The sequence below is a fragment of the Pantherophis guttatus genome, chromosome 2, assembly GCF_059756535.1.
Source record: "Pantherophis guttatus breed Tessera chromosome 2, ASM5975653v1, whole genome shotgun sequence".
NCBI classification, from domain to species: domain Eukaryota; kingdom Metazoa; phylum Chordata; class Lepidosauria; order Squamata; family Colubridae; genus Pantherophis; species Pantherophis guttatus.
Genome location: NC_142064.1, coordinates 133332341 through 133359533, shown reverse-complemented (window position 1 = coordinate 133359533; position 27193 = coordinate 133332341). Strand labels below are relative to the sequence as shown.

At 39.8% G+C, this 27193-nt stretch overlaps 1 protein-coding gene across 2 annotated transcripts; it reads right to left on the bottom strand.

Moving 5' to 3' along the window:
- Window positions 1–6271: 6271 nt before the first annotated feature.
- On the bottom strand, window positions 6272–26217 carry ATP5MC2 (ATP synthase membrane subunit c locus 2). 2 transcript variants are annotated; one of them, XM_034412127.3, is made up of 5 exons: window positions 25296–26217; window positions 18756–18828; window positions 10340–10417; window positions 8241–8431; window positions 6272–6550 (listed from the first exon to the last, which is right to left on the bottom strand). In XM_034412127.3, the coding sequence occupies exons 2-5, from the start codon at window positions 18819–18821 to the stop codon at window positions 6436–6438; spliced, it is 450 nt and encodes a 149-aa protein (XP_034268018.1). In that variant the 5' UTR covers window positions 18822–18828; window positions 25296–26217; the 3' UTR covers window positions 6272–6435. The 2 variants fall into 2 exon arrangements, with proteins under 2 accessions (XP_034268018.1, XP_087742897.1); XM_087886771.1 differs by lacking the exon at window positions 25296–26217 and adding an exon at window positions 24732–24963.
- Window positions 26218–27193: the final 976 nt, after the last annotated feature.

Sequence of the window (27193 nt, the reverse complement as noted above, 5' to 3'; positions counted from 1 at the left end):
TCTTTTATATCCTCTGGTTTAACGAATAAAGTCATATTTAAGTATAAGTTAAAGATATTATACTTAATCAGCTACATGGATTAACTCAAGTAATGTATAATTTTATGCCTATCTGTAATTTATTGCAAATTCCAAAAGATTCATTATTACAAGGTGGACGAAAGAGAACAATCAACCAAAAATTGGGTTGTTACTAGAGTGCAGTCTTCCCTAACCTAACCTCTGTATGTTAAGACATCTGTAGGAATCTATCTGAGAAAATTGTTCTACTGTATCTGTGATGGCGAACCTATGGCACGCGTGCCACAGTGGCACACATAGCCATATTGGTGGGCATGCGAGCTCAGCTCTGGCACACGCCAGCTGATTTTCGGGCCTTCTGGGCCCACCAGAAGTAGGGAAACAGCTGTTTTCTGCCTCCGAGGGCCTTGGGGAAGGCCCGTTTTTTGCTGTCCCCAGCCTCCAGAGCCTTTCTAGGAATCTGGGGAGGGCAAAAATGGCCTTCCCCACCCCCCGGAGGCAAGAAATGGCCCGTTTCCCAACTTCCGGTGGGACTTTTTCAGTGTTGCTGGAGTGCTGGAAAACTGCCTCAAAAACGGCCAAAAAAACAGGCCGTTTCCCAGGCAGTTTTCAGGCTGTTTTTTGGACTGTTTTCTGGGCCATTTTTGGTTTCCGGCACTACAGCAGGCGCACATGCATGTGCATTCCAGTTTGGGCACTCGGTGCCAAAAAGGTTCGCCATCACTGTACTATATACTCATTACTTTATTATTCATGTGCGGTAAAGATGGCTGCTTCATCTGTATGATTAGTAGAAACTGCCTAAGGATCTCTCTGATACTCAAGTCTGCAATAAAGACAGAGATGCCTCAACACCCCCCATCTTGTGAGAATCCTAATGCCTGTTGACTCCACCAAACAATTATTCTATCAGTGAATGAAGAGAACACCAGAACCACACTGGTTCTCTCGCGATAATCTTGGCTTTCAAAGGATTATTCTACTTATATCCAACATTGGTAGACTTTGACATATTATTAAACACATCACATGTTGCTCCAATTTACCAGCTAGGACTATATGCCTACCTTGCAGCCAGAAAGGCAGACCACTTCTGCCACAACATGGGGTAGATATTTCCCGATTTAAAACCAACGAAGTCAAAGCTTGAATGTTTCAGTGCTGTGGGGATTTGGGGGGGGGGGGGGGGAATACCAGGAGAGTGAATCTAGCATTCTTTTAAAAAGGGCATCATAATTACGTTGTTAAAACTTATGCCAGTGAAATGTCAAAACTGACAAAAGATTAAGCAAGTGATACTACAATAAGCGAACAACATAGCATTTGCTGCCATTGTTATTACTTAAATGTAGAAGCCATGCAGGTGTTTAAGATGTATCTTGTCTCTGCAGGCTGTTAAATATCTCGACCTAGACAACTCGAGAGGAGCCAGCTGACAAAGCATGTGGTCTAGGAAATATCCCAGGCATTCCTACTGAAATAAGCCTGTCCCTTTTGAAATGCGAGGAATAGATGCTGTCTGTGGCAGTAGCAGTCCACAAAAAAATATACTGTTTAACAAAAGGGTCAGGTGGCAACTGGAGATGATGAAAACAGCCTTCTTTTCTTTCCCCAACCAATCTTGAGGTCTCGGGACTACAGTTCCCAGAATCCCTGTGCTAGTTAGGAATTCCTATATGCCTGAGAGGGGATGGGGAAGTTTGAATTGGCTGGAGTGAAGGGATAAAAAGTTGCTTATATTAGGCATGGGGGAATATATGGTCATCCAGATGTTGAAATACTGATTATAATAGATACTCATCACTCCAAGAGAGATGAGCATCCTTCCACCAAGAGCAAAAGGAAAAGAGGCAAACAAGCAAAAACTATTTTTAATTCTACTGTCTCCTTGTTTTGGAAATACTCTTATCCCACAGCACACAATGTTTTGAAATTGTTCTTTGGTATAGGATCCCAAGTGTACACACTCAATCCAGCCGTCAGCCTAGCTTTAGAACATGGGGCGAGATAAGGCTGCCAGACTTTTTTCCCCCAGGTGCTGCTCCTATATAAACCCTTCTCAAAATTACAAGAGTGATTAAACATCCCCAACACAAAAGAGGAGTAAGGCAAGGATTTTTTTTTAGAGCATCCGTTAAGCTGCATCTACCTTGATGGTATATATTTTACCACCAAAGCAACTGACAATCCTTGAAATGGCTTCCTACCTATGAGTCTTTAGTAATAACTCCTACAGGTTGTTTGTACTGCAGCACAAAGCATAAATGTTTGATTACACGGTAGGCTTAAGCATGGCATTTACTTGAAGGATTTGCTTTTTTTCCCCTTTGCTAGCTGCAGAAACCCCAGCATGGATGCATGCCCACATTCTTTTCACTGGCTGGAGTTTGAGAGCACACCAACTCCTAGTTTTTGCCAAGTAAGAAGGGAATCATTCTTTATTCCTGCTAAAATGGATGAATGAATGACAAGCTCATATCCAGGAGTTAGTGGCATGCATTCTTTCCCTCAACATTGTTAAGTACAGGTTACTTAAGTACTCCTCAACTGACGACCACAATTGAGCCCAAAATTTCTGTTGCCAAGTGAAACATTTGTTAAGTGAGTTTGCCCCATTTTACAATCTTTTCTGTCTGGGAATAAGAAGTTGAGCAGTTCCATTATTACTAGCATTCTTTGGAAAATATCTGGTCCTCGATTAAATTGTCCATTAACTATTCTACTTTATCTCCTACATAGACTAAGGACAACTCTCAGACATGATGTTTCTTCAGTTCAGATACTTGTTAGCGTTCCCTTCATTGTTTAACTATTACTGTTCACTCACCCTATCCCCACCCCACCCATGGCCAGGTTGGCATCAGCAGCAAGTTTCCAAAACACAGCCATAACTGTAATATGCAGCTCAGTCAGTTCCTTAGCAACCCTAGTCTAGATTGCCAGGACCAGCTGTGGGTTGACAAGCAGCAGCAACCCTAGTCAATATAGGCTCCCAAGAACTCCCAAAATAGTTGCGGGCCATTTGTTCACCCAGCACAATCGTAGGCAAAACATTTTAGTCAGGAGAAGCGAGGCTGAAAAACGTATTGAGGAAGCTGATGAAAGACTACCATCCTCTTTCCCCACCCCCCCTTTGAAAGCATTTTAGCTTGTTTAGATCAACCCTTCTTTAAAAAAAAACCCTGGAAATTGATTATATGCCTTTTTATTTTTAAGGATAGGATTCTAAATTATGAAATTATGTTGGACAAGATTCGTTTCTTTTCTTATATACCCGTGATGGCAAACCTATGGCACGCGTGCCACAGGTGGCACGTGGAGCCAAATCAGTGGGCACGCGAGCTCAGCTCTGGTGTGCATGCGTGCGCCAGCCAGCTGATTTTCGGGCCTTTTGGGCCCACCGGAAATCAGGAAAAAGGCTGTTTCCGGCCTCCGGAGGGCCTCTGGGGGAGTGGGGAAGGCCATTTTTGCCCTCCCCAACCTCCTAGAAAGGCTCTGGAGCCTGGGGAGAGCGAAAAACAGGTCTACCTTGCCATTGCATGTCAAAAGTGGGGGGAGCACGGGGGGGGTCTCATATGCATGCATGGGAGGTGGGGCGAATAGAATTATGGGTGTGGGCACACGCGCAAGCGCCCCCCCCACACTCCCCCCACTTTTGGCACGTGATGGCAAAAAGGTTAGCCATCACTGTTATATACTGTAACATGAACATGGCAAGCAAAAGGGAGAGGAAATCCCATGGCAGAGAAATAATAAAACTGAAAGCACTTCCTAATTCTTAGGACACAGAAAAACATGGAAGAAGCAGATGAAGAGTTCAGTGCTGCAGCCAAAAGGATTGCAATTCCGGATTCTTCCACTTGGCCCATGGGATAGCTTTCTATGAGCAGCAAGGCAGATCTGCTCCATTTCATGCCCCTATGATACTGTCTTGGGAGCACTTTTTTTTTTCTGTGTACTTAACCTTAAAAGAGTTAATTACCAAATGATGGATTGAAGAAGATGTGTGATTTCTTTTCCTCTCCCAAATTTGATTTTTTTTTAATCTTCCCCAATTCTCTCTCAATAGCTAACAGACCTGTCTCTGAATGGAACCTTCATAACCCAGACTTTTAAAAAACAAATACAAGCATTACAATAATGGGCCATAAGCGTCATAACTTTCTTCTAAGATCCTTGAAGCATCAAGGCAATTTTTTTTTCCTCAGTAAGCTCTATTACAATGACAAAAAGCTACACTGCAGACTTCTGGAGTCATCATAAATATTGTTAATATAGTGGACAGTGATAGACGTACCCCGCCCCAACATCTTCCTCGCTTTTGTGAAAGTTCCTCAAGATCTGGTTATTCCATGGGAACCAGAGACTTGTTTAGGTGGCTTCATTATTGAGGTTGAATGTACTCGCTCTCTCTGTGCTTGGGCTTTGTGGATTTTAGTGTTAATTAATCTCTATTTTTTTTAAACGCCTGTTTTTAAATATGTATTGTGTTTTTATCAATTATTGTATGTCATTTTTGTGAGATGGGTGGCTAGTAAATTTGATTAAATAAATAAGCCAGAGCTCAAATAAGAAGTAAGGTCAAAATCCTGCACTGTGCTTTCCAAAATACCCAGAAGACTTATAATAGTAGTAGATAATCTGATGCCTCCCAGATATGTTGGAATTCAACTTCTATTAATCCTACTCAGCACACCCTATAGGAGATTGCTGAAGTAATCTAAAACATCTGGATATTACAGGAGCTGAGAATACTTTTTTCCATATAAGAGTATTAACCTGAAACGCAGAGGTTTAGAAACAGAACAAATATTTGTAGATTTAATTAGATGATAACCACTGTAAAATGATCAGGTGATCAGGATGCAAAAAGGTCTCATTGCCTACAACTGGACCCAAGACAAAGGGTGGAATTCACAATTGACTTATACCTAGTTTCCATATCCATGATTTATTAAAGGAGCTCCATCTCTTACATAACACTAAGCAAATTGTACAGATGTGAGAAAACAGCTCTTAATGGAAATGTTTTAAGATTGAAATAGCTGGTCAGACCCTTTGGAAGATAAAGTGGGAATAATTATTTCAAGCTTGAGATGGGATACTTCAAAAAAGTTTCCAAACTCTAATTAAAAATGAAATGATTAGTTTAGCATGACCGTGAATTCAGTCTACGTATAAAATCCATTAGAAGTCCATGGGGAGAAGAGAAGTCTGCAATAGCCTATGGTACCTGAGAGGCTGGCATTACATCTGTGTTCTATTGGTAGGCTTCCTTCTCCAAAGGCATATGGTTACCTCTTGAAGAAAAGAAGATGCTAAATTTGATCAGCCTTAGTCTAATTAAGCAGGGTTCTTCCAAGCAGCAACATCATGTTAACTAAATATCACACCCACCCACACCCATCTGCACTAACTCTTAAAGGAAAAGAGACACTTCAAAGGCTGCTGGTTCTTGGCCATGTTTTAATTTACTGGAACCAAGAAAACCAAATTCTGCAAGTTTGTCAAAAGTTAGAAAGAGCTATTCAGATGCTTACCCCCCCTTAACAAACAAACAAACAAACAAATACTGATTGCCTAAACTGGGGAGGCATTCTTGAGCTGAAGCTAGTGCTTCTCCAAAATTAGCCACTGATGATGGTGCAGTGATGTTTCTAATGGGTGTTAAGACTTTTTAATATTTGTCTTTTGCTTTTTAACTTTTCTTATGCCTAAAATAGGCGGAACAAACATGTAAAATGCTTATTTCGCTTTTTAAAACAACAAAGATAATGGGGAGTCTCATTGTTATTTGCTAGTTGTTAATACATTCTAGCAACAAAACAGGAGGCTCGGGAACTGTATCTTGCATAGAAGCTGTACATCCTGCTCCAAGCTAAAGTCATGCCGGCAGAAGCACTAATAAGTATTGCTACAATCATATGACACTAAGGACAAGCTTCGTTAAATTAATTAAGATTTCATAAAAAGTAATGGCATCGAGCTACTGATTAGGTATTTCACACTTATTGCAAATTACTGAACTAAAAAACAAACTTACAGCCATTACTGGATTTTCAATGATCTATTGGAGGCACTGAACACATCCAATTATGCTGTGCAAATGGCTGACATCATCAGATGGAATTCATGTGTCCCACTGGTCAACCCTCCCTCTCCCCCCCAATCACTAACCCCATGGGAAAAATATTTGGAACCAGGTGTCTATTACAAAACCAAATATGCACACTAAAAAAAAAGCAGGAAATGTATACCAATCTGTATTTATTCACTTGCCCCCAGTGAACAGGGAGGATTTGGTTAACAGGTGAACTTCCCTTCTCTCCCACAAAACACTCAGCTCAGCGTACACATTAGACTAAACACAGGGGGGAAGAAAGGAAGAGTATGTAGTAGTGCATGTTGGCTTTGTCACATGGCAAAGAGAATGAGGAATGCTACCATCAAGCAGAAGAGCCCCATGGCTTCGGAGAGCGCAAAACCCAGAATGGCATAGGAGAAGAGCTGCTGCTTCAGGGAGGGATTTCTGTGAAGGAATTAAAGAGAAATATATGCCAATCAGAAAACAGAAAAGAGTAGACTTCCAGCATCTCTCATGGGAAACTTTGATGTTACATTGTTCCTGGCCTTGTCACACATATTAGGAGAAGCAAAAGAAAAAACAAAACCTAGCTGCGCAGAGAGCCTTTAGCCAGTTTTGCAATTAAATCTGCAAAATTTATTAGACTATAAAGATTTTACTAGGGTTTGTTCTGCACCAGGTCTTTTTAGCACTGCTTTTCTGCAGTCAATTGCAAGTAGAATTAAAACTAAGGCTCCGAGAGACATTTAACATGCTACTATTGTATATCAATAAGTAGTGGCCAAGAGCTTTCAGAGTTTATTTCTAAGTTTATTAATTCTTTCTACAAAATGTCCTCGCAATGTTAATTAGAAGCTTCCCCTTGCACTTTTGCCCACCTCTGTTTTTATTCTGCATAGCTACGGCATCCCTGATAAAGAGCCTTTTCCTCAGGGATGCCAACAAGAGGAAACTAATGCTTCATTTTAAAAATGAATGGCAGTGTTATTCCCAAGTGTTAAAAGATGGGATAATAACATTACTAGATATATATCCTTGGTGAGAAGAACTGAATAATTAAGTACAATCATCAGTAATGCCACAGCTATATTGACTTAAAGCAAGGGTGGGCAACTGTGGCCCTTTTACAACCTGTGGACTTCAACTCCCAGAATTCCTGAGACAGCCAAGCTAAAGCAATGGGAGGCAGAACCTGGCAGCAAAAAACATCTTATTACAGGTGGTCCTCAACTTACAACCACAATTGGGACCAGAATTTCCATTGCTAATCAAGTTGTTTGTTAAGTGAGTCATGATCTATTTTACCACCAATTTTTTTGCCACAATTGTTAAATGAATCACCATCATCATTAAGTGACTCAGGCAGTCATTAAACAAATGCAGTTTCCCCCATGGACTTTGCTTTTTTTGAAGCTGACTGGGAAGGTCACAAATGGCAATCACATGACTCTGGGACCCTGCAATTGTCATTAATACATAAATTTTGATCATGTGACCATGGGGATGTTGCAATGGTTGAAAGTCACTTTTTTCAGTGCTGTACCCTATGTGTGTGTATGTGAATATATGCATAATGCTGAATTCAACGAAATTTCATTTTAATGTATGCTGATTAGTGTATATTTAAAGTCTGATTAGTGTATATTTAAAGTGATAATAAAGTTTTATTCTATTCCTATTCCTATTCCATTCTATCCTATTCTAATTCTATTCCTATCCTATCCTTATGCCATTCCTATTCCTATTCCATTCTATTCCCATTCCATTCCATTCCATTAATTCTATTCCTATCCCATCCCATCCCATCCCATCCCATCCCATCCCATCCCATTTCCATTCTATTCCATTTCCATTCCATTAATTCTATTCCTATTCCTATTCCTATTCCTATTCCTATTCCTATTCCTATTCCTATTCCTATTCCTATTCCTAATCCTATCCTATCCTATCCTATCCTATCCTATCCTATCCTATCCTATCCTATCCTATCCTATCCTATCCTAATTTCATTCTTCTTTGAACAGTCGCTAAACAAATGTTAAATTGAGGGCACTAAAAGCCAGGAAAATCCCTTAATTCCTTGCCATTGCATGATGACACTACAAATGAGGACATAAGTAAAACTCTCCCATACCTGGCATAGCCAATGATGAGACTGCCGAACACTGTTCCAATGCCAGCACCAGAGCCAGCTACACCCACGGTTGCAGCACCAGCACCAATAAACTTGGCGGCAGTATCTATGTCCCTGGACACCGCGCTCGTTTGGAACTGCCGATGCAGCAGCGGCAAGACTTCATGCTGAGCGCCCGAAAGGCAGCAGGGCTAGGAGCAAATAAGAAACAGGAGTGGGTGGTGGGTGGGGTGTAAAAAGGCAAAGGTCTGAAACAGGAGGTGACCAAAGGTAACTTTGTAGTAATCAGCATGGCCCGCAGCCATTAACCAATCTTGGCTGTTGATGTTTGTTATCATTTTAGTCAGATTATAGTGCATTTCCAAATATAGCACAGTTAAAACCAATTCATAGCTTGGTTTGACAGTGGCTGTAAATTTTGGCAGGGGGCAATTACCGCGATTTGGGCCATTATAATTACAAAGAAAAGGTAGGCAATCTGTTTCATCGGCTCCAGGCAACACAAGCGTGCTGTTGTTCTTACCGTACAAGCCTTATGGAGAGTATCAGACCGTCTAAACCTGGCATAAAGAATCATATAACAAGACCAGTGGTGGGTTGCTCCTGGTTCGGGCCGGTTCTATAGAACCGGTAGTAAAACTGGTGGGAGGCTCCGCCCACCTGCCACGATGTCATCATGGGTGATCTGCACATGTGCGGTCCCGTTGCGAACCGGTAGTAAAGGTAAGTAGAACCCACCTCTGGATAAGACCCAGATTCAAATGTCTCTGTGACTATGAAGTACACTGCATTTAACTGCTGATCCCCATCTAGGAACCAATCTAGAATTTACAAGATTAAAGCAATACATGAATGAGGAACTGATGGAGATAATTTCTCGAAGCTGATTAACAGTTCCAAAGTTTGAACTAAATGCACTGGCCTTAGCGTCTCCCAGTGGTGAGGAGGAATAGATGGAAGAATTCCAAGTAAGTCCAAAGGTAAAAAGATTCAAACCTTAACAAATTCAATAATCATCTGCAGACCTAATTAATATTACAGAGAGACGGTCTTGTAGCATCCCAAGGCCCTCTAGTGATTTGTTGCTGTTTTTATTTTTGTTTTTTACAAGATATCTATTTGGAAATGAATACTGTTTTATTGCTGCTGCTTGTATAATCTTAAAAAAAATCTAGCAGAGCCAATTCAATGGAAGACGAGGAGGAAGAACCCTACCTCAAGAAACTCAGACATGAATGAAGAGAGGAAAATTTATATCTGTTGCATCAATAAAAACTAAAGCAATCACTCCAGAGAGTGGACAGAGACTCAGGGCAATCAAACTTTGAAGTACCAATCAGGAGCAGCAAAATTCCCCTCAGGTAGGCTATATAAAAGAGGACAAAGGAATGCCATTTTGCCTTTCATCATAGGAGACAGGGTCTTTTCCCAGGCCTGCTTCAACCTCTTAAGAAAACCTTCCAACCTGGAGAATGACTAGAGAAACAGAATAAAATAGCCATAGCAAATGGTAAGACAGACAGACAGACACATTAATGTGTTTTTTGTTGAATTATTTCAGGGATCAGTCTGACTCTGAGCTATGATTTTGTATTCTGGGCCCAATTTTGTTCTACCTGTATTGTAGGGATGTGTGTTTCTGCCTGTAAGAAAAACACACGAGTTAAAGCCTGCAGGAACTGCATTCTTCCCTTTTTCTCCCATTGTCTTTCAGCCGCATTTATTCCCATATCTTAATCTGAATTATAAAAGCCTTGTTATATTCTTCTAGAATCATTACTCCCACTTTGACACAGAATGCTCCAATATAGCTTATTTATTGATACTAGTGATGCGCAGTGCTGAATATTCTTGGGGCAGAATGTTCTGGAGAATTCTGGAATATTCTCATTGATACCAATCTGACTATTTTAGGGATGATCTGAAAGCTTTCAGTATTGATTGGAATAATTGCAATTGGCCTGCCTGAATTGAACAATTGTTTTTGTGCATCCCTGGTTAAAGCTATAGAATGTTTTTGCCTGCCGAAACTTGGTAGGACAAAGAAGAAAAATGCTGAGAAGATTCAAAATCTATCTCTCTTGGAGATCCTAACTTACCTTATCCGTCCTGATCTGAGGTCTGTTCAGCACAGAAGCAGAGAGAGGTCTGCACAAAACCGTGGAACTGTTCCTCACCTGCAGAAAGAAAGAAAAAAAAAACCACATTACAGAAGAGAAACAAAACTTCCACTGGTAAAACAAGCTTCCTCGCCAAGCACATTCTAAATTTAAAGGCAAAATCCTAACAGTTAAAAGGAAATGGGGTCAACATGGTGATTTAATATGTGGTGTAAACCACATATTTACAACTTTGATTTGTAAACCATAGTTTATGGCTGTGTATTATATGCTCATCAAAACATTTAGACTTAGAGGCTTCCGGTTTGCTGCTTGTCGCCGCCAGACGTTCTTTCGGGATCGTCAGCCCCACTGCCTGTAAAGAGCCGCCTTCACAACGGAATGGCGGCTCGAAAAAACTCCGTTTCCACGAGGAAATGGAGATAGAGCCGGCTGGGGTGGGTAGAGCTCTCTGCATAGCCCCAAAAGTTTTTCTTTTACTTTTGGGACGGAGCGGATGAGACTCCCCATATCCCTAGCCGCTGCTCCGGGCTTTGGGAGACCTCTGCTATATGCAGAGCTAGGCGGCAAGAGCAAGCCTGCAAATTTAACAGATCAATTAAAGAAGACCTGAGCTGGACCTGTGCTCCTGAATCGCAAGTATTTTACTTATTTTACAAAAGCTACTTAAGAAAGAAAAAAAGGAAAAGGAAAAAAAAAAAAGATTTTTAAAATGGGGACTGCCGCGGCTTGAGAAGAGGCTGAAAGGGAAAGTCCTTCCGTTTTCTATTATTACAATGTAGCGGAATAAATACCTTTGGTTACAATTGAAGACAAAACTTCACTTTCATGTTTTTTTTTCCTGGAGATCTGATATTGCTTTTGGTTGGAAAGAAGTTTTCTTCTCTTTTCTAATAAAGTTTGTCTGGGCGGAAACATGGCATTGAGACTTATAAAGTCAGACAAACAAGTAGCGGGGGGGGGATTCCCCCATTAACAAATTACAAGAACAAGTTTTAAGTCTCCAGTCTCAGAAACCTGATTTTAACATAACAGAATTTCTCTTAGAGGAGATTGTAAGAAGGGATGAGATTGTGAATCAGCATCTTGAAAAATTTAAGCAGGAAATTAAAGAATTGGTGAAATCTAAGTTTGATTTTTTGGAGCGAAAGATTTTAAAAATGCCTAACGGTTTTTCAGAATTTATGATCCAGTTGGATGCAAATACTAAGTTATTAGAGTCTAAAATGGAAGAAACTCAGGATAATCTGGACAATAGAATCCAAAAAATTGAAAATGACTTGACAAATACTCAAGATAATAGCTCAGAAGAAAAACCTAAAATGGAGGCTGATCAAAAGACTGGTAACGTAGAAAATTTGCAACAGAGGATTGAAAGAGAAGTTTTAATGATGCAGTATAATTTTACTGAATATGCGATTAGACTGAGAGGTTTGCAGGAAAATAACAGAGATGATTTAAGGAAAATATCTTCTGAAATTTTGGCTGGGATTTTAAAGGTTCAACCTGAGGAAGTGTTTTGTAGGATTGACAGAGTTTATAGAATAAACTCCTGGATTGCAAAGCAAAGGCAATTGCCTAGAGATGTGGTGATCTATTTTACAGATAAAGAAATTAGGACTAATATTGTACAAAATTCCTTTAATTCTACTTTGCAATTGTATGGAAGAAAGATTTGGATCTACAAAGAGCTCCCGTCCAAGATGTTAACGGAAAGGAAGAAATTTGGTTTTTTGGTGACTGAGTTAAAAAAAAGAAATATTCCATTTAGGTGGGATGCCCCAGTTGGTATTATATTGAGATATCAAGGAGAAAGATACCAACTAAATACTGTTGAAAGAGTGGAAGAATTTTATCAAAAATTTTTGAAAATGAACTTAACATCTTTAGGCACAATACAGGATAAGCAGAAGGAGTTGGAAATAAAGGGAAAACATCGAATTACAGAGGTTGCGGTAGATAAATTGCCTTTGGATTCTTTAGATACCCCAGCTGGATTATTTACAAATATGAGAGAGGTGGCATCTGACTCCAACGTGATGATTCATCAAGTCAAAGACAAGTATGGAAACCAACTAGCTGATATACAATTGGCAAAAAAGAAATATGAGATACAAAAACAAAATCAACAAGATCAACTTATAAAGCAGAATGAAAACCGATTAGTTGATACACAACTTGTAGAAAGGAAACCAGGATGGAAATTAAACCCACAAAAAGAAAAGAAAAAAAGAAATAGGTCTCACAAAAATAGAAACTTCTAAATCAAGCAACAGTGAAGCCAGTGATTTTAAAAAAATGAATGAATATGTGAAAAGATAGTGGAGGCGAAGTATTGGTTAATATTATCCTGAAGACAGTGACAGACCTCTGCAATGCCGTAATTTTGGGATGTGAAAAGAGACTTAAATTGTTGGATTTGAATTATCTACTTTGGATTTCTTTCTTATATCGATAAATATATTAGAACTATCCTGAGTTACAAGGCAAGAGAGCTACGCTGGGGCATGCAGAAGATCTGGTTGTTACCCACTAGGATGATGGGAATTAATAATCCTGATGAAAGCCACAATTACAACTATATGGAATATAATTATAATGTCACTCGGGTGGTTGTTTTTACTTTTATATATGTATGAGGATATTTACTACTGATGGGGGCAGATGATGACTGAAGATTTTGAACAAACTGTTGCATCAGGAAGCTATGTTACCCTATTATGGATGATGGACTCAACAATCCAGTGGAAAGACATCAAAGAAGATATTACATGGATTATAAATTTAAAGTCATTGTCTTTTTTTTTATAATGGAATATATACATACATACATATATATATACTTTTAAGCAGAATGGGCAGTGGATTAAAGATATTAAGAATTGTTGTGCATGGCAATTTTGTAGGAAAGTGGGTGGAAATAGGTTAGTTTACTGATTGATTAGTTTAAGAAAAGGGATGTTTAAGTGATATATTTAGGGGAGTGGAGGAAATGGATAGAGTTGAATAAATGTTAAATTAGGATTTATGGGGAAGGCTGCTTTGAAATGTTATATTAATATACACAAAAGATTAAATGTTAAAGTAGGATTTATTATATAGTTTTAAAGTGGAAGGTGGTTATGAAATGTTGTAATAATATACAGATATAAGTTTGGGAGAGGAGAAAAAGGGCAGATTATTGCTAAATTGGGAGTTATAATAATATTATGCTAAATTAGAAGTTATCATACAATGTTATAGTAGAGTGTTTTTTTTTTTTTTTAAATGTATGGTTAAAGGGGGAAGTAACAATATTAATAATATATTTCGTAAGTAAGGGTCAGTATTTAGAGGGGATGGTAAAATATTATGTAATCTGTTATGAATTAGGTTTTTGTTGTGAAGAAGTCATGGGGGGGATGGGTGGTGAGGGGGGGTTAGGGAGGAGGGGGGGAGAAAAAAGGGGGAAAAATTTGTATTTGAAAACTTTTTCAATAAAAAAAAAACATTTAGACTTGTTCAAATTACAATCAAAACAAAAAAGGCTAAAATATAAGTAATACAATACTTGCAACTTGTACGAACTCATACAAATAAAATGAGCTAGTTTGTATTTTTAGTTTGCGCAATGTATTTTGTCAGGTATAAACAATGATAAAATGTCCTGCTGGACCCCTCTGGGATTTGGAATTTTACTGTTATTCTCAGCAGCAAGTACTAAGGAAAAATTTAATGTAAATGTAATGTAAATTAAATTCCTGAATTTCGTAGATCATTATCTGAAGAACCAGCAGTAATTAGTATCTGTGAATTAGGCATAATTGTTATCCTATTTGAGCCATTAATGCAGGGATGTCAAATTCGATTTCATTGAGGGCCGCATCAGGGTTGTGTTTGACCTGAGGGAGCGGGGTCAGGGTGTGGCCAGCATAACATCATTTGTGTCAGGGGGAAGATATGGTGGCCCAAGTGCTCGGCCAGTGAAAACGGGCTCCCGAGCTCCCTTTTCAGCTGCGACGGCCTCCTGCAACCCTCTGCCAGTAAAAATGGAGCTGGGGGGGGGGCCACGAGCAGCCCTCGTGAGCTCCGCTTTCACTGGCAGAGCCCCCGCGGGCCGGTCCTTCCCTATTTCCAGTGTGGCCCTGTGGGCCAGTTCTAAGCACCCTGTGGGCCGAATCTGGCCCCTGGGCCTTGAGTTCAACACCCCTGCATTAATGGAAAAGAAAACAAAGCACTGAGTAGTTCCACTTGGGAAGAACAAACCCCTTCTCACTTTCAATTGATGTTGAACTTTTTAAATGTTATCTTAATTTAATTTAACCTGGGAGAAGGCACTCCAAATTAGAAATGGCATATATTGGAAGGATCCTTTAATAAAAATTATTATTAATCAAAAAGCAATAGAGCAGCGGTTCTCAACCTGGGGGTCGCGACCCCTTTGGGGGTCGAACGGCCATTTCACAGGGGTCGCCAAAGCCCTCTCTCGCCCCCCCCCCCATGCCTTCACTCACCCTCACCCTCTGCCTCTGCTGGATCACCCGGTCGCCGTTCGCTTACCCCGCCCACTCCCAATCTATTGCTGCCTCTGGAGTCCCAGCTGATGGCTAGAGGGGAAAAAAACTTTAAATTCTTGCCGCGGGGCTTCAAAGAGCCGCCCTACTCTCAGCTGTTTTGCGGAGGGCTCTGTTGCTAGCTAGCTGCAAAGAGGTAAATTCCTGGAGCAGATTTTTTTTCCCCTAGCTATGCTGAAAAAGCGAAATTGAAAGTAAGCAGGGTCTTGGCTGCAACGTGACAAAATGAGGCAGAGAGATTTCTTTTTCTTTTTCCTCACCAAAAAAGGTAGGTGCAAACTGCAAACAATGGGAAATTTAGGGCAAGAGGAGGTTCAAGATTTTAAAACACAGAAGAAAAAAAGCTCTATTTAACTAGGGAATTGTAATAATTGAGATACTATTAATTGCATATTGTGTTGAAAGCAGAAATGGTTAAGTTGTGGTTTGGAGGAATATATAGGGGAAATTATTTGGTTTATTATTATTGGTAAATATAATTAATTGATTTGTAAGAAATTGGATTGCATGGAAATAATTGGAATATTCATGTTCATATTGATTAATATACAAAAAAGGTAGTTATATAACTAATTGATTTATATTAAAATGTTGAATTTGTATTAAACAACTGTATTACATAATTAATCAATGTGAGGATGGATATAAAAATAGATGACAATGGGAAGGGGTATAATATAGAATAGAAGGGAAAAATTGAATTTGATTAAGATTAGAGATGAGGATGAAGGGTAATATTGGATTTTTAAAAAAATAGATGAGGAATAAATATGGTAAAAAGGAAATATAAAAATTGTAAATTTAATTGAAATGACTAAATACTGTGTTGGAAGAAATATCCTTCTGGGTTCTGCTCCAAGTGGGGAAAAAGACACTGGAAACATGGAGACTGCTTGGAAAGATGGTTTAATGGTGGACAGGATCACATGGCTTGATGGGGCCCATTGTGTTACTTTCTGTTGCTATTGTGTTGCAAATGTCCTTTGACAAAGGATTGACTTTCTGCCTCTGGCCCATTAACAAAGGGTGGGGGGCAGGAAGGTGGGAGTTGCTTTGTCTAAATATGCTTCTCCATTTCTCATACAGGAAAATATAATATTCTGCCTTTTTAATATTTCCCAAAATATTTCATTCTTCTAGGAAAGGGGTGGGTGCTAACTTCCTACAACTATTTAAATTTGTGAACCGGCCAAATACTCTGTTCAAAGAAAATACATTGTATGTTTGTATGTGTGTTTCTAATTATTGCTATTTATTCCTATTTGTTCTCTTTTATTCTTTAAAGTTTAACAATTCATTCTTTATCTTAATATCTTAATATTTGTTTGGGGTTGGCTTTCTTCCCTTTCATCTTTTTTATTGTACAGCAATCTTTCTCCTCAAACCTACCACCTCTGTCTTTTCTTTCTTTCTTACTTTCTCTTCCCCCCTCTTCTTCTCCCTACTTCCTCTTTCTTTCTCCTTCTCCTCCTCTCTTCCTCCCTCTCTTCCCTTCACTCCTACTCTAATTTCCCTTCCCCTCCTTCATCCCTCTCTATTGCTGTATCCTTTTATGCATATGGACTACTCAGAGGGCTGAAAAAGTTATTTTTGACTGGTCCTCGCACTTTTGACCAGTCCTCGAACTTACGACTGTCCTCAAAATTTACGTTTTTGCCCTATCTTGTCACCATGGTGAAGAGAAGTAGTTGTGAAATGAGTGACACGGTTATTAAGAATGGTACAATGGGCATAAATGATGATAACTGCGAAGACCGGTCAAAAGTGCGAGGACCTGTCAGAAATCACATTTTTCAGCCCTCTGGGTAGTCCTTTTGTGCACAGGGACTACTCAGAGGGCTGAAAAAGTTATTTTTGACTGGTCCTCGCACTTTTGACCAGTCCTCGAATTTACGACTGTCCTCACATTTTACCCTTTTTTTTTTGCCCTATCTTATACCATGTTGAAGAGAAGCAGTTGTGAAATGAGTGACATGGTTGTTAAAAATGCTGCACAGGCATAAATGTGAGGATGGTCATAAGTGTGAGGACCAGTCAAAAGTGCGAGGACCTGTCAGAAATGACTTTTTTCAGCCCTCTGAGTAGTCCCTATACACATAGCCATGGCCACTGGTCACATGACCAGCTAGCCACGCCCACTCAGTCACATGACCTCCAAGCCACGCCCACAAAATAAGCCACACCCACAGAACCGGTAGTAAAAAAATTTAGAACCCACGCCTGGTTGGGGGTCACCACAACATGAGGAACTGTATTAAAGGGTCGTGGCATTAGGAAGGTTGAGAACCACTGCAATAGAGAGTTATTTAACATAAATAAGATTCTTAAACTGAATTCTTTATTTAGACAGACTACCATCCTAAGATGAACAGGTTGGGCTGCTCCATCTTTTGAACTATGCCTGTTCAAACTGCAGAGAGTGGAAAGTGTCCTTCTCTTATCCTACCTATTACTGTAGTAATCCATCAACTCAATGTACAACCTACTGCACAGTCTTGGAGGCTAGACTGTGTCATTTCTCTGTGTCATATAATATATGTGTGGATATATGCATAATTTTAAGGGTCGTGGTGGCTCAGTGGCTAAGACACTGAGCTTGTCTATCGAAAGGTCGGCAGTTCAGTGGTTCGAATCCCTAGTGCTGCGTAACGAGGTGAGCTCCTGTTACTTGTCCCAGCATCTGCCAACCTAGCAGTTCAAAAGCACATAAAAAATGCAAGTAGAAAAATAATGACCACCTTTGGTGGGAAGGTAACAGCATTCTGTGCGCCTTTGGCGTTTAATCATGCCAGCCACATGACCATGGAGACGTCTTCTGACAGCCCTGGCTCTTCAGCTTCGAAATGGAGATGAGCACCGCCCCCTAGATTCGGGAACGACTAGCACATATGTGCGAGGGGAACCTTTATCTTATGCATAATTTTACATTTATTTATTCTGCATGGTTATGTAGTATATATTGGAGGTAGTGACCCTTTGAGAGCTGTATGCAACATTCAAGTGACAATAAAGTTATTCTAGGTCTAAGGCTGCAGGGCTGAATGAAGCCCTGTGCCCATTCCTGGCCTATCATAAATTGGGAACAGCCATCATAATTCCAACTTCAAACGTAGAACCTATTTTCAGATAAAGTTATCAAAAGATCAAACTGGAAGGAGGAAGATATTTATAAACTCCTGAAATTCAGAAAGATCTGTAGTAGTTCACCTACAGGATTGGGAAAAGATAAACAGAACATAGTCCAGAGTCTGCTGCTCGCATCCATTTTGCCTGCCCCCGATAAGAGATGCAACTTTCAGCAGAGAAAAAAATGAACTGCTCAATTAACTGTATTCTGTTCTTTGTAGTGATACAGGAAAGAATGTGACATAATCATAGCAATGAAGAGTCAAGGTATCTCAGATGGAAACCCAAAAGCATATAGCATGCATGATCAGCTATATAACTTTTTTATTTAAAAAGGGCTGTTGTGTATTCAGATGTTGGCAGAAAATGTTACTCATGGAAAAACAGTGGAAGAAGAATGGGTTTCTTGGAGAAAAAGACAGGAACACTAAAATATGCATGATTCCCTTGTCATAAACCACCTCTGTAACCCACTCCAATTTATAGCTCTGCAGCAAGAGCTGTTAAGATACTTTATCAGGAGGATAAGGAGTCAAAACTAAAAGAAATCTTCAGAGGGATCTTCAGGACAAATTATTCTATATGTCCATGCTTGACTGCATAATTGCAAGTTTTGTAGTTCATTGATTTTAACATACTTGTCAACATGGCCAATGGCTTTTAAAGCCTTCACACTATTAAAAAATACTCCAAAAGTACATCTTAAGTTTACTCACCAGGGTGGAGGCAGAAATCAACTTTGCACAAGTGTACATATTCAGAGTTGTGTGGAACAGCAACATTCAACAACTGGAAAACAAAGTGAATGCCAAGATATTAGGACAAAATATTCACAGCTTCCATTATCTTTCACAAGTTAGGAACCTACAGGTAGTTCTCACTTAGCAAATACAACTGGGACCAGCGACTCCATCGCTAAGTGTTGTTATTGCTAAGCAGAAAATCATGTGATTGTGATGGGCTTATGAACTCACTTTCCCTTCAGTCATTAAGCAAATATTCTCTGACCACACTTTCCAACTTTTATTTCTAGTAGGACTACCAGATACTGTAACAGCTTTGTTCCCTATGCCATCCATCTGGTAAACTTGCAAGATTCATTTTTCTCGCCATGTACATGTATACATCCGAACTAGACTGTTGTTTCTCTGTGTCATATATGTGGGTATATGCATAATTTTATATTTGTTTATTCTGTCATGGTTATGTAGTGTATTTTGGAGGGTGACCCTTTCAGAGTTGTATGCAATGAAATTTCATTTTAATGTATGCCGATTAGTGTGCATTCAAAGTGACAATAAAGATTATCTTCTCTTCTCTTTTCTTCAACTCTACTTGTCACAATGGAGTTGCAAAGCACACAAATGGTAATAATGTGACTATGAGACACTACGACTTCTTTAAATATATGCGAGTTGTAAAGCAATGGAATGATGATCACATGACCAGAGGATGCTACAATAGTAATAAATATAAGATTGCTTGCAAAGTTATGTTTCTAATATTGTCATAACTTTGAACTGTTGGTAAACAAAGCAGTTGATACACAGAGACTATCTATATTTGGAAGATCTATCAGGAATGATTTATGCAGGACACCAATAATAAATAGAATAGAATAGAATTCTTTATTGGCCAAATGTGATTGGACACACAAGGAATTTGTCTTTGGTGTATATGCTCTCGTGTACATAAGGAGAATAAAATACATTAATCAAGAATAAAAAGATACAACACTTAGTGATAGTCAAGGTTACTAATAAGCTATCAAATTGTACTAAAAAACAAATAAAAACAATATAATTGAAAGATACAAGCAACATGGTTATAGTAATAAGTGGAAAGAGATAGATATTAGTAAGGAAGAGAAGAATAATAGTAATACAGTCTTAGTAAATTATTTGACAGTGTTGTGAGAATTAGTTGTTAAGCAGAGTGATGGCATTTGGGAAAAAACTGTCCTTTTGTCTGGTTGTTTTGATGTGCAGTGCCCTATAGCGTCTTTCTGAGGGTAGAAATCGAAACAATTTACGTCCAGGATGTGAGGGGTCTGTAGATATTTTCACAGCCCTCTTTTTGACTTGTGCAGTATACAGATCCTTAATGGAAGGCAGGTTGATAGCAATTGTTTTTTCTGCAGTTCTTATTATCTGTAGAAGTCTGTTGTCTGTCTTGTCTGGTTGCAGAGCTAAACCAGACAGTTATGGAGGTGCAGTTGACAGACTCAATCATTCCTCTGTAGAACTGAATCAGCAGCTCTTTGGGCAGTTTGAGCTTTCTGAGGTTGTGCAGAAAGAACATTCTTTGTTGAGCTTTTTTGATGTTTTTGATGTTAGGTATCCATTTTAAGTCTTGAGATATGATAGAACCTAGAAACTTGAAGGACTCTACTCTTGATACTGTGTTGTCTAGTATTGTAAGAGGTGGTAGTATAGGAGGTTTTCTTCTAAAATCCACCACCATTTCTACGGTTTTGAGTGTATTTAGTTCAAGATTGTTCTGGTTGCACAAGGCTAGTTGTTCAGCCTCCCATCTGTATACAGATTCATCGTTGTCTTGAATGAGACCAATCACTATTGTATCATCTGCAAACTGCAGTATTTTAACTGATGGATCTTTTGCGATGCAGTCATTGGTGTATAGAGAAGTGGAGAGAACACACAGACCTGGGGGGGATCCTGTGCTAATTGTGCAGGTATCTTTATAATATAAAGATTATACAATGGAAAAAGATTTAAAAAATCTTTATCTCTGCCAGATAAAGGGAACTGATTAGCACAATTTGGGCTTCCCAAATTTAAAGACTGGCTTGTCAAACATTCCAGTATATTTTTTTCTTTACAGAGTTTATCTAAAGTTTCTTTAGGTATGTTCAGATTAGGTTTTGAATTTTACAGTATACCAAATTCGGGAGCATGAATTTTATGACACATTCCTTACAAATTTCTAAAATTACACTACTAGAATAATTTGTTGCCTATTCTAGATATTAAACATTTGCCAATGTGAGGTGGACCTAAAGTCACCTCTAGAAGATATTCAGATGTAATGCTTTGAGACTGCAGAAGTAGAGGGAGACTGTAAATGAAGGAACAATTTTTAAAATGTCAGCTAACTTTATAGTTAATAAAATCTGGCACTTGATTTACAACAGATCAGTATGACATTCTAAACCTTGATTGTTTAATAGTAGCAAGTATTAGATTTCCATCTCACCTTGCTTTTATGAAGCAAGCTTGGGAAAGTGGAATTTATGTATGTGTGGAAGGACTATATGTTTCATTCATTTGTCATACACCAAAAACATCCCTGGATCAGAATCAGATTCTAGTTGATGAGTGACCAGGTTTAATTTGAAAAGTGAAAAAGATCCTATAAGCCTGAAATGTACTATCCCATTTATGCCAAACACGCATGTCAGCAACTGGGTTCTGTGCTTTAGACTGTAGATAGAACAGACATAGTCAAGTATGATATTTACATCACCAGAAGTGGCTTCTGCATTCAGATGTCTCACAACAATTAAGACTGAATTATGTGTTGTCCCTACATTGCTCCTAGCAAGAGCACATAACTACTACTACAAGGAAAATATTTCACAGATGCACATTTGGCATTCATGATGTACCTGTGAGAATTATTCAGGGCATGGTGATCTCAAATCAATATAATTTATATGGGCTATATGAAATAAGTGTTTCCCTTCCCCCCTAAAATATTTCTTTTTATGCATAGCTTTTTTATAAGCTGCCCAACAAGCTTGCTATTATATACAGCAGATGACCAGAACTAAAAATTAGCTGTGGACTGTGTTTCAAATTATTCTCAATGCAGCAGCCGTGAGATTCAGAGAAGAAAAAAGATGCGCTCGATAAAACACTCAAACTGCATGGCAACAACTGGACTACAGATCCAGAATCCTCTGCCACATCTATGGGATATAAAATGTAGAGGAAGAACTGCCAACCAGCCTTGATCTGCTCCTGTTGTAACTAATAGCTTCAGCTGCAAAAATCAGGTAAAGCTTTTCATTATTTGGGGATGAACAATATATAGAGGGACGGAAGAAATCAAGATTTATTCATTTTTATAGGAAAAGTAGCTTACACTATACTGTATCATCAGTCACTAATACATACATTTATTGGAATAGCAATGATAACTTCCATAATTGAGTAATTTTTTATTCACAGTTTACAATCAAATACTAGTTGCCCTCCTGTGGATAAGCCTACTTTATAGCTAACTGTCTTAGCGTGATTCAGAACAGAGTAACCGTTTTGATCACATACATAACCCACAGTGATTCCTGCGGGGTTTATTATAAGGAACTGACAAAGAAAAATGCTTCATTACTTTCATTATGCACAGAACAAGCTGCTGTTAAAGACAACAAAAAAGCTTAGCAGAAAAGGGGAAATGATATATAAAAAATAAAAATACTTGCCAGAAGCAAGTATCTTTAAAAGATAAGCAAATGAAAAACTCAGGATTTCCCAACAGACTCTCATATGCGCTAATTCAGAAAAACTGAAGAAGCTAATAGTTCTCCCATAATTTCTTAACCAACTTTCAATAAAATTCAAGGCCTATCTTATTGTGAATATTTCAATACAGCACTTACCAGAGCACTTAAAGGTGAAATACATTATCTTACTTGAAGAAACTTTCAGAAAGTATTACTAACAGCACACAAAAAATCTTATTGTTGTCAAGATTTTTATAACCCCAGTGAATCTTTTTCAAATACAAATAGGAAATTTCCTATTTGTCTGCTCTAGCAGACAAATTTCCTGATTTGTCTGCTAGAGCAAGGATTGAGCAAAAATTAAACTGAATCATCTAAAAGATCTCTGGGTGATGATACATTATTTTGTTAGTAAATCTTTACTACCAGATCTGGTAGACAGATTATTTAATAGTAACAACAAAGATACTTCTACTCGTGTTAAATTATACTGCTGAAATAAGGAAACAAGAACAGATTTGTTTGCAAATAGGCTGTGATGTCTATGGAACTGAAGAAAGTTCTTCTTGAATGAGAAGTGCAACATTTTCGAAGAAAAAAACAAGGAAGTCTAATTGCCTTTTGGAAAAGCACCTTTGAGACAAACAGGCTATAAATCCTAATCAGTTGTGGTGGTGTAAGCGGCTGAGGTACAGCAGGTTCTTATTCATCTTAAATCTCAGTTTATGGGGAGACTTTGTGTTAGCCACTCTATTTCAGCTCCACCTATCTCACTAGGTTTTTGTTGTGGGGAAAATGGCAGGAGAGAGTACTAAGTGTGTTGTCTTGACCTCCTAAATGGAAAGTGGGATATATCTATATCTAATCTATATCAATCTCAATATAGTCCTGGGCTTTGAATCTGGTAACTCAATGCATCCTTTTTATTCTATTTCAGCAACTTTCCTGCCAATTGCCAGAAAAAAGTAAATCTTATCAACCTGAACTTAACTAAACCTATGCTAAAGGGGTGGAAAAAGGAGAAAAGCAGATATTCAAGAAATAATAGAGGCTGTGGAATAAACCAAAAGGTTATCGATGAATACCCAGTGAAGAGATTACAAGAGAGACTTTGTGCTGAACACCAAACCTCACTTTGACTGGCTTTAAAAGTCATGTTAATTTACATGCCTCCTCTTTCAATACAGGCAGTCTTCGACTTACAACAGTTCATTTAGTGACCAAAGTTACAATGCTACTGAAAAGGTGACATTACAATTTTTCAGAGTTATGACCATTGCAGCATTCCGTGTCATGTGATCAAAATTCAGACGCTTGGCAACTGACTCATATTTTTGATGGTTGCAGTATCGCAGGGTCATGTGATCCCCTTTTGTGACTTTGTGAGAAGCCAAGTCAATGGGGAAGGCAGATTCACTTAACCACCGTGTTACTAACTTAACCATCTGCAGTGATTCGTTTAACCACCATGGCAAGATTGTAAAATGGGGCAAAGCTCACTTAACGAATGTCTCACTTAAGGACAGAAATGTTGGGCTCTATTATGGTGATAAATCACAGGACTACCTGTACCTTCTTCTCCCCTATCTCAGAACTTGTGCAGGGGGCAAAACTTTCTGTCCTTATTTGAAGGGTCCTTGGTGCACTCCAAGCTTGTTTTCTTGCAGATGTTTCACCAAACTAGGTAACATCATCAGTGCTACGGTAGTAAGGAGTACTATTTGTTGTCAGTTTATATTCTGGTAGCAAACAGCACTCCTTATTAGCAATGATGATGTTACCTAGTTAGGGTAATGAAAACTCTGCAAGAAAACAAGCAAGCTCAGAGAGCACCAAGGACCCCCTCATGTCAACCCTGAGCTGCAAATATTCTCCTTTATTGGTGCCTTTATTTATAGTGGGGCATTCTCCTTGGGAAACAACAAATGGAGGGTTTGTCTATAGAAATTCTCAAGTCATCCAGGTCATGGTTGTCCCAAAGTTGCTTTTTTCCCCCCACCTTTTTCTTCAAGAGGCAACAGGACTTTCTGATTTTTTTCTCTGAAGACATTTCACTTCTCGTCCAAGAAGCTTCCCCAGAGCTGAAGAAGCTTCTCGGATGAGAAGCGAAACGTCTTCAAAGAAAAAAATCAGAAAGTCCAGTTGCCTCTTGGAAGAAAGAAAGAAAAAAAACCTTTGGGGATATAAGGAGGGTTTGCACTGGAAACGGTAACGAAGTCCATACCGAAGCTTGATTTTACAGCTTTCTTTTTAAAATTGCAAGAAGAGGTGTGTGTGTGTGTGGGGGGGGGTTGTTGTTGAGAAACCCTGTCAGGCAGCAACCTTGAGGGGGCTTGGCAGGCCTCCTGAAGGACGAGCTTAGGGTCACCCTGGGGCTGCTCTGTCATGGCGCGTCGGCTTTGCGAGGCATCCCCTGCAAAGGACGCTCGCGCCGTTGCCGACACCCGCAACCTCGTAGGTTTCTATGCGGATTCTATTGGAGGGGGGGGGAGGATAAGGAATATTCTCAAACCGCGAAGCCCCGCCCACACCTCCAGCCAAGATCATTCCCAAGGGTGGCTCCGCCCACCGCAAGCTCCGCCCCCTTGTCCCGCCGAGACCGTGCACGTCCCGCTTGACCCCACCGTGCACCCCTTCAAGAGGAACGGAGTGCAAAAGAAGCGAAGCAAAAAAAAAAAAAAAAAACGCCGGCCGGGGTGAAGCAGGCGAGGGGGGGGGCTGGACGTGGGGAGGGGGATAGAGAGAGGATTTCCTATACACCATAAAGACCAGGGCTCCGCGACCCTACCTGCTGCTCAGGAGAAGAGAGCGAGAAGGACCGCTTTCCGCGCATGCGCTAGCGGAAGGACGACTCTAGGGCCTTAAAGCCGCCCGGAAACGGTTTCTGCGGGGAAAGAGCTAAGGCGGCTGGAGCGCCCATCACGCCAAGAGGGGAAAAAATGCAAGTGGGGGGAATGGCCTTGAATAATGTGACAGCGCCATCTGCCGGCTTGGGTGGTTGCACGGAAGGTTCCCGTTCTAGTCGACCGGAAGCGTTACGGTACATTTTTCGCGGCTCGCCTCTTGCCGGAAAATGTGACAATTCGCTTTTCAAATCGTTCTGCAGCATCGCCTCCCAAAGGTGGCAGCATTGGAAGATATTTGTATGGCCGTTGCTATGGAGGAGAGAAGTACCGCTGGTGGCGCTTTTCTCTTTTAATTTCAGCAGGTGTCGCTCTCGGGCGAACCAGCAACTATTAAACTTGTTTTGCTTATGAATACATTCCCGAAGGTTATTCACCAAGTTGACTGGTGGATAGAAGTGCTGTTAGCGGGATGTCTTAAAGTTAGGTTTCTTATGTGGAGCTACCTATCATAGCTGCAAAACTCTAGATTACCATTGGATGGGTGGCAAGAGAAGCGACAAGGTCTAATTGCTGCCACCTAGTGTCCATCTGGAGTATTGCAGCTCTATCGAAGCTTCGTCCTAAACTCTGTTTAATGCACCAAAGGGGTGTGGTGCTAGTGTGCCTCCTTATGGTGCACCCTGGATAGCATGGTTGTGGTTGTTAATTGCAAAGTCGTGTCCGACCCATCGCGACCCCATGGACAACGTTCCTCCAGGCCTTCCTGCCCTCTACCATCCTCTGGAGTCCATTTAAGATCAAGCCTACTGCTTCAGTGACTCCATCCAGCCACCTCATTCTCTGTTGTCCCATTCTTCTTCTGCCTTCAATCGTTCCCAGCATTAGGCTCTTCTCCAATGAATCCTTCCTTCTCATTAAGTGGCCAAAATATTTGAGTTTCATCTTCAGGATCTGGCCTTCTAAAGAACAGTCAGGGTTGATCTCCTCTAGGACTGACCAGTTTGATCACCTTGTAGTCCAAGGGGCTCACAGGAGTCTTCTCCAGCACCATAGTTCAAAGGCCTCAATTCTTTGGCGCGGGATAGGATGGTGGTGTGAACCAAATGACTAGCAACAATTGGCAGCCACAGTACATTGAAGAATTGGCAGTTAACAACAGTTGGCAGTCGGACATCTTTGTAGAATTCCTGGCTCTCTAAATACATGGCAACGGGTAAACAAAACGGACCTTCTTAAGCCCCAAGGGTGAAAGAGCACTCAACTACCATCAAGAAAGCGCTCTCAGCCTTTCGACCGTCTGCTCCACCACACTCTGAATTCACCCAGCCTGGACATTAACATCTGAACCACTATAAATCCATGTATTTGCCATACGCTAAATAAAATAAAAATGCACCAAAGCAGGTTCATTTTATATCTTCTGTGTGTGTATGTATGCATATGTGTGTGCTATTCTTTTTTTGCCAGCCATTTCTACTAATTAAAAATCCTTATAAGATTGAGTACAATTGAGTCACCTAACGTCATCTAGGGATTTTCTTCACAGAAGGGATATTGAATTTAGATCTACCAGGTTGAATGGAAGAGGGATTGTTGTGAGCTGCCCAAATTAATTGGGACTTTTGTGAAGACAGGGATGTACAATGCCATCCTTTACTCGCACTCAGCTCATTAAGAAAAGCAACCTCTGCCTGTCATTTTCTGCCATACATTAAAAGTAGTGTTCATGCAAATAAAAAGGGCGGGGAGTCTGAGTCACCTGTGTTTCATTTAATTGTAGCAAACACTGACCTTCCTATTGGCCACGGTTTGCTATGACAGGAATGTCAGTGATCCTTGT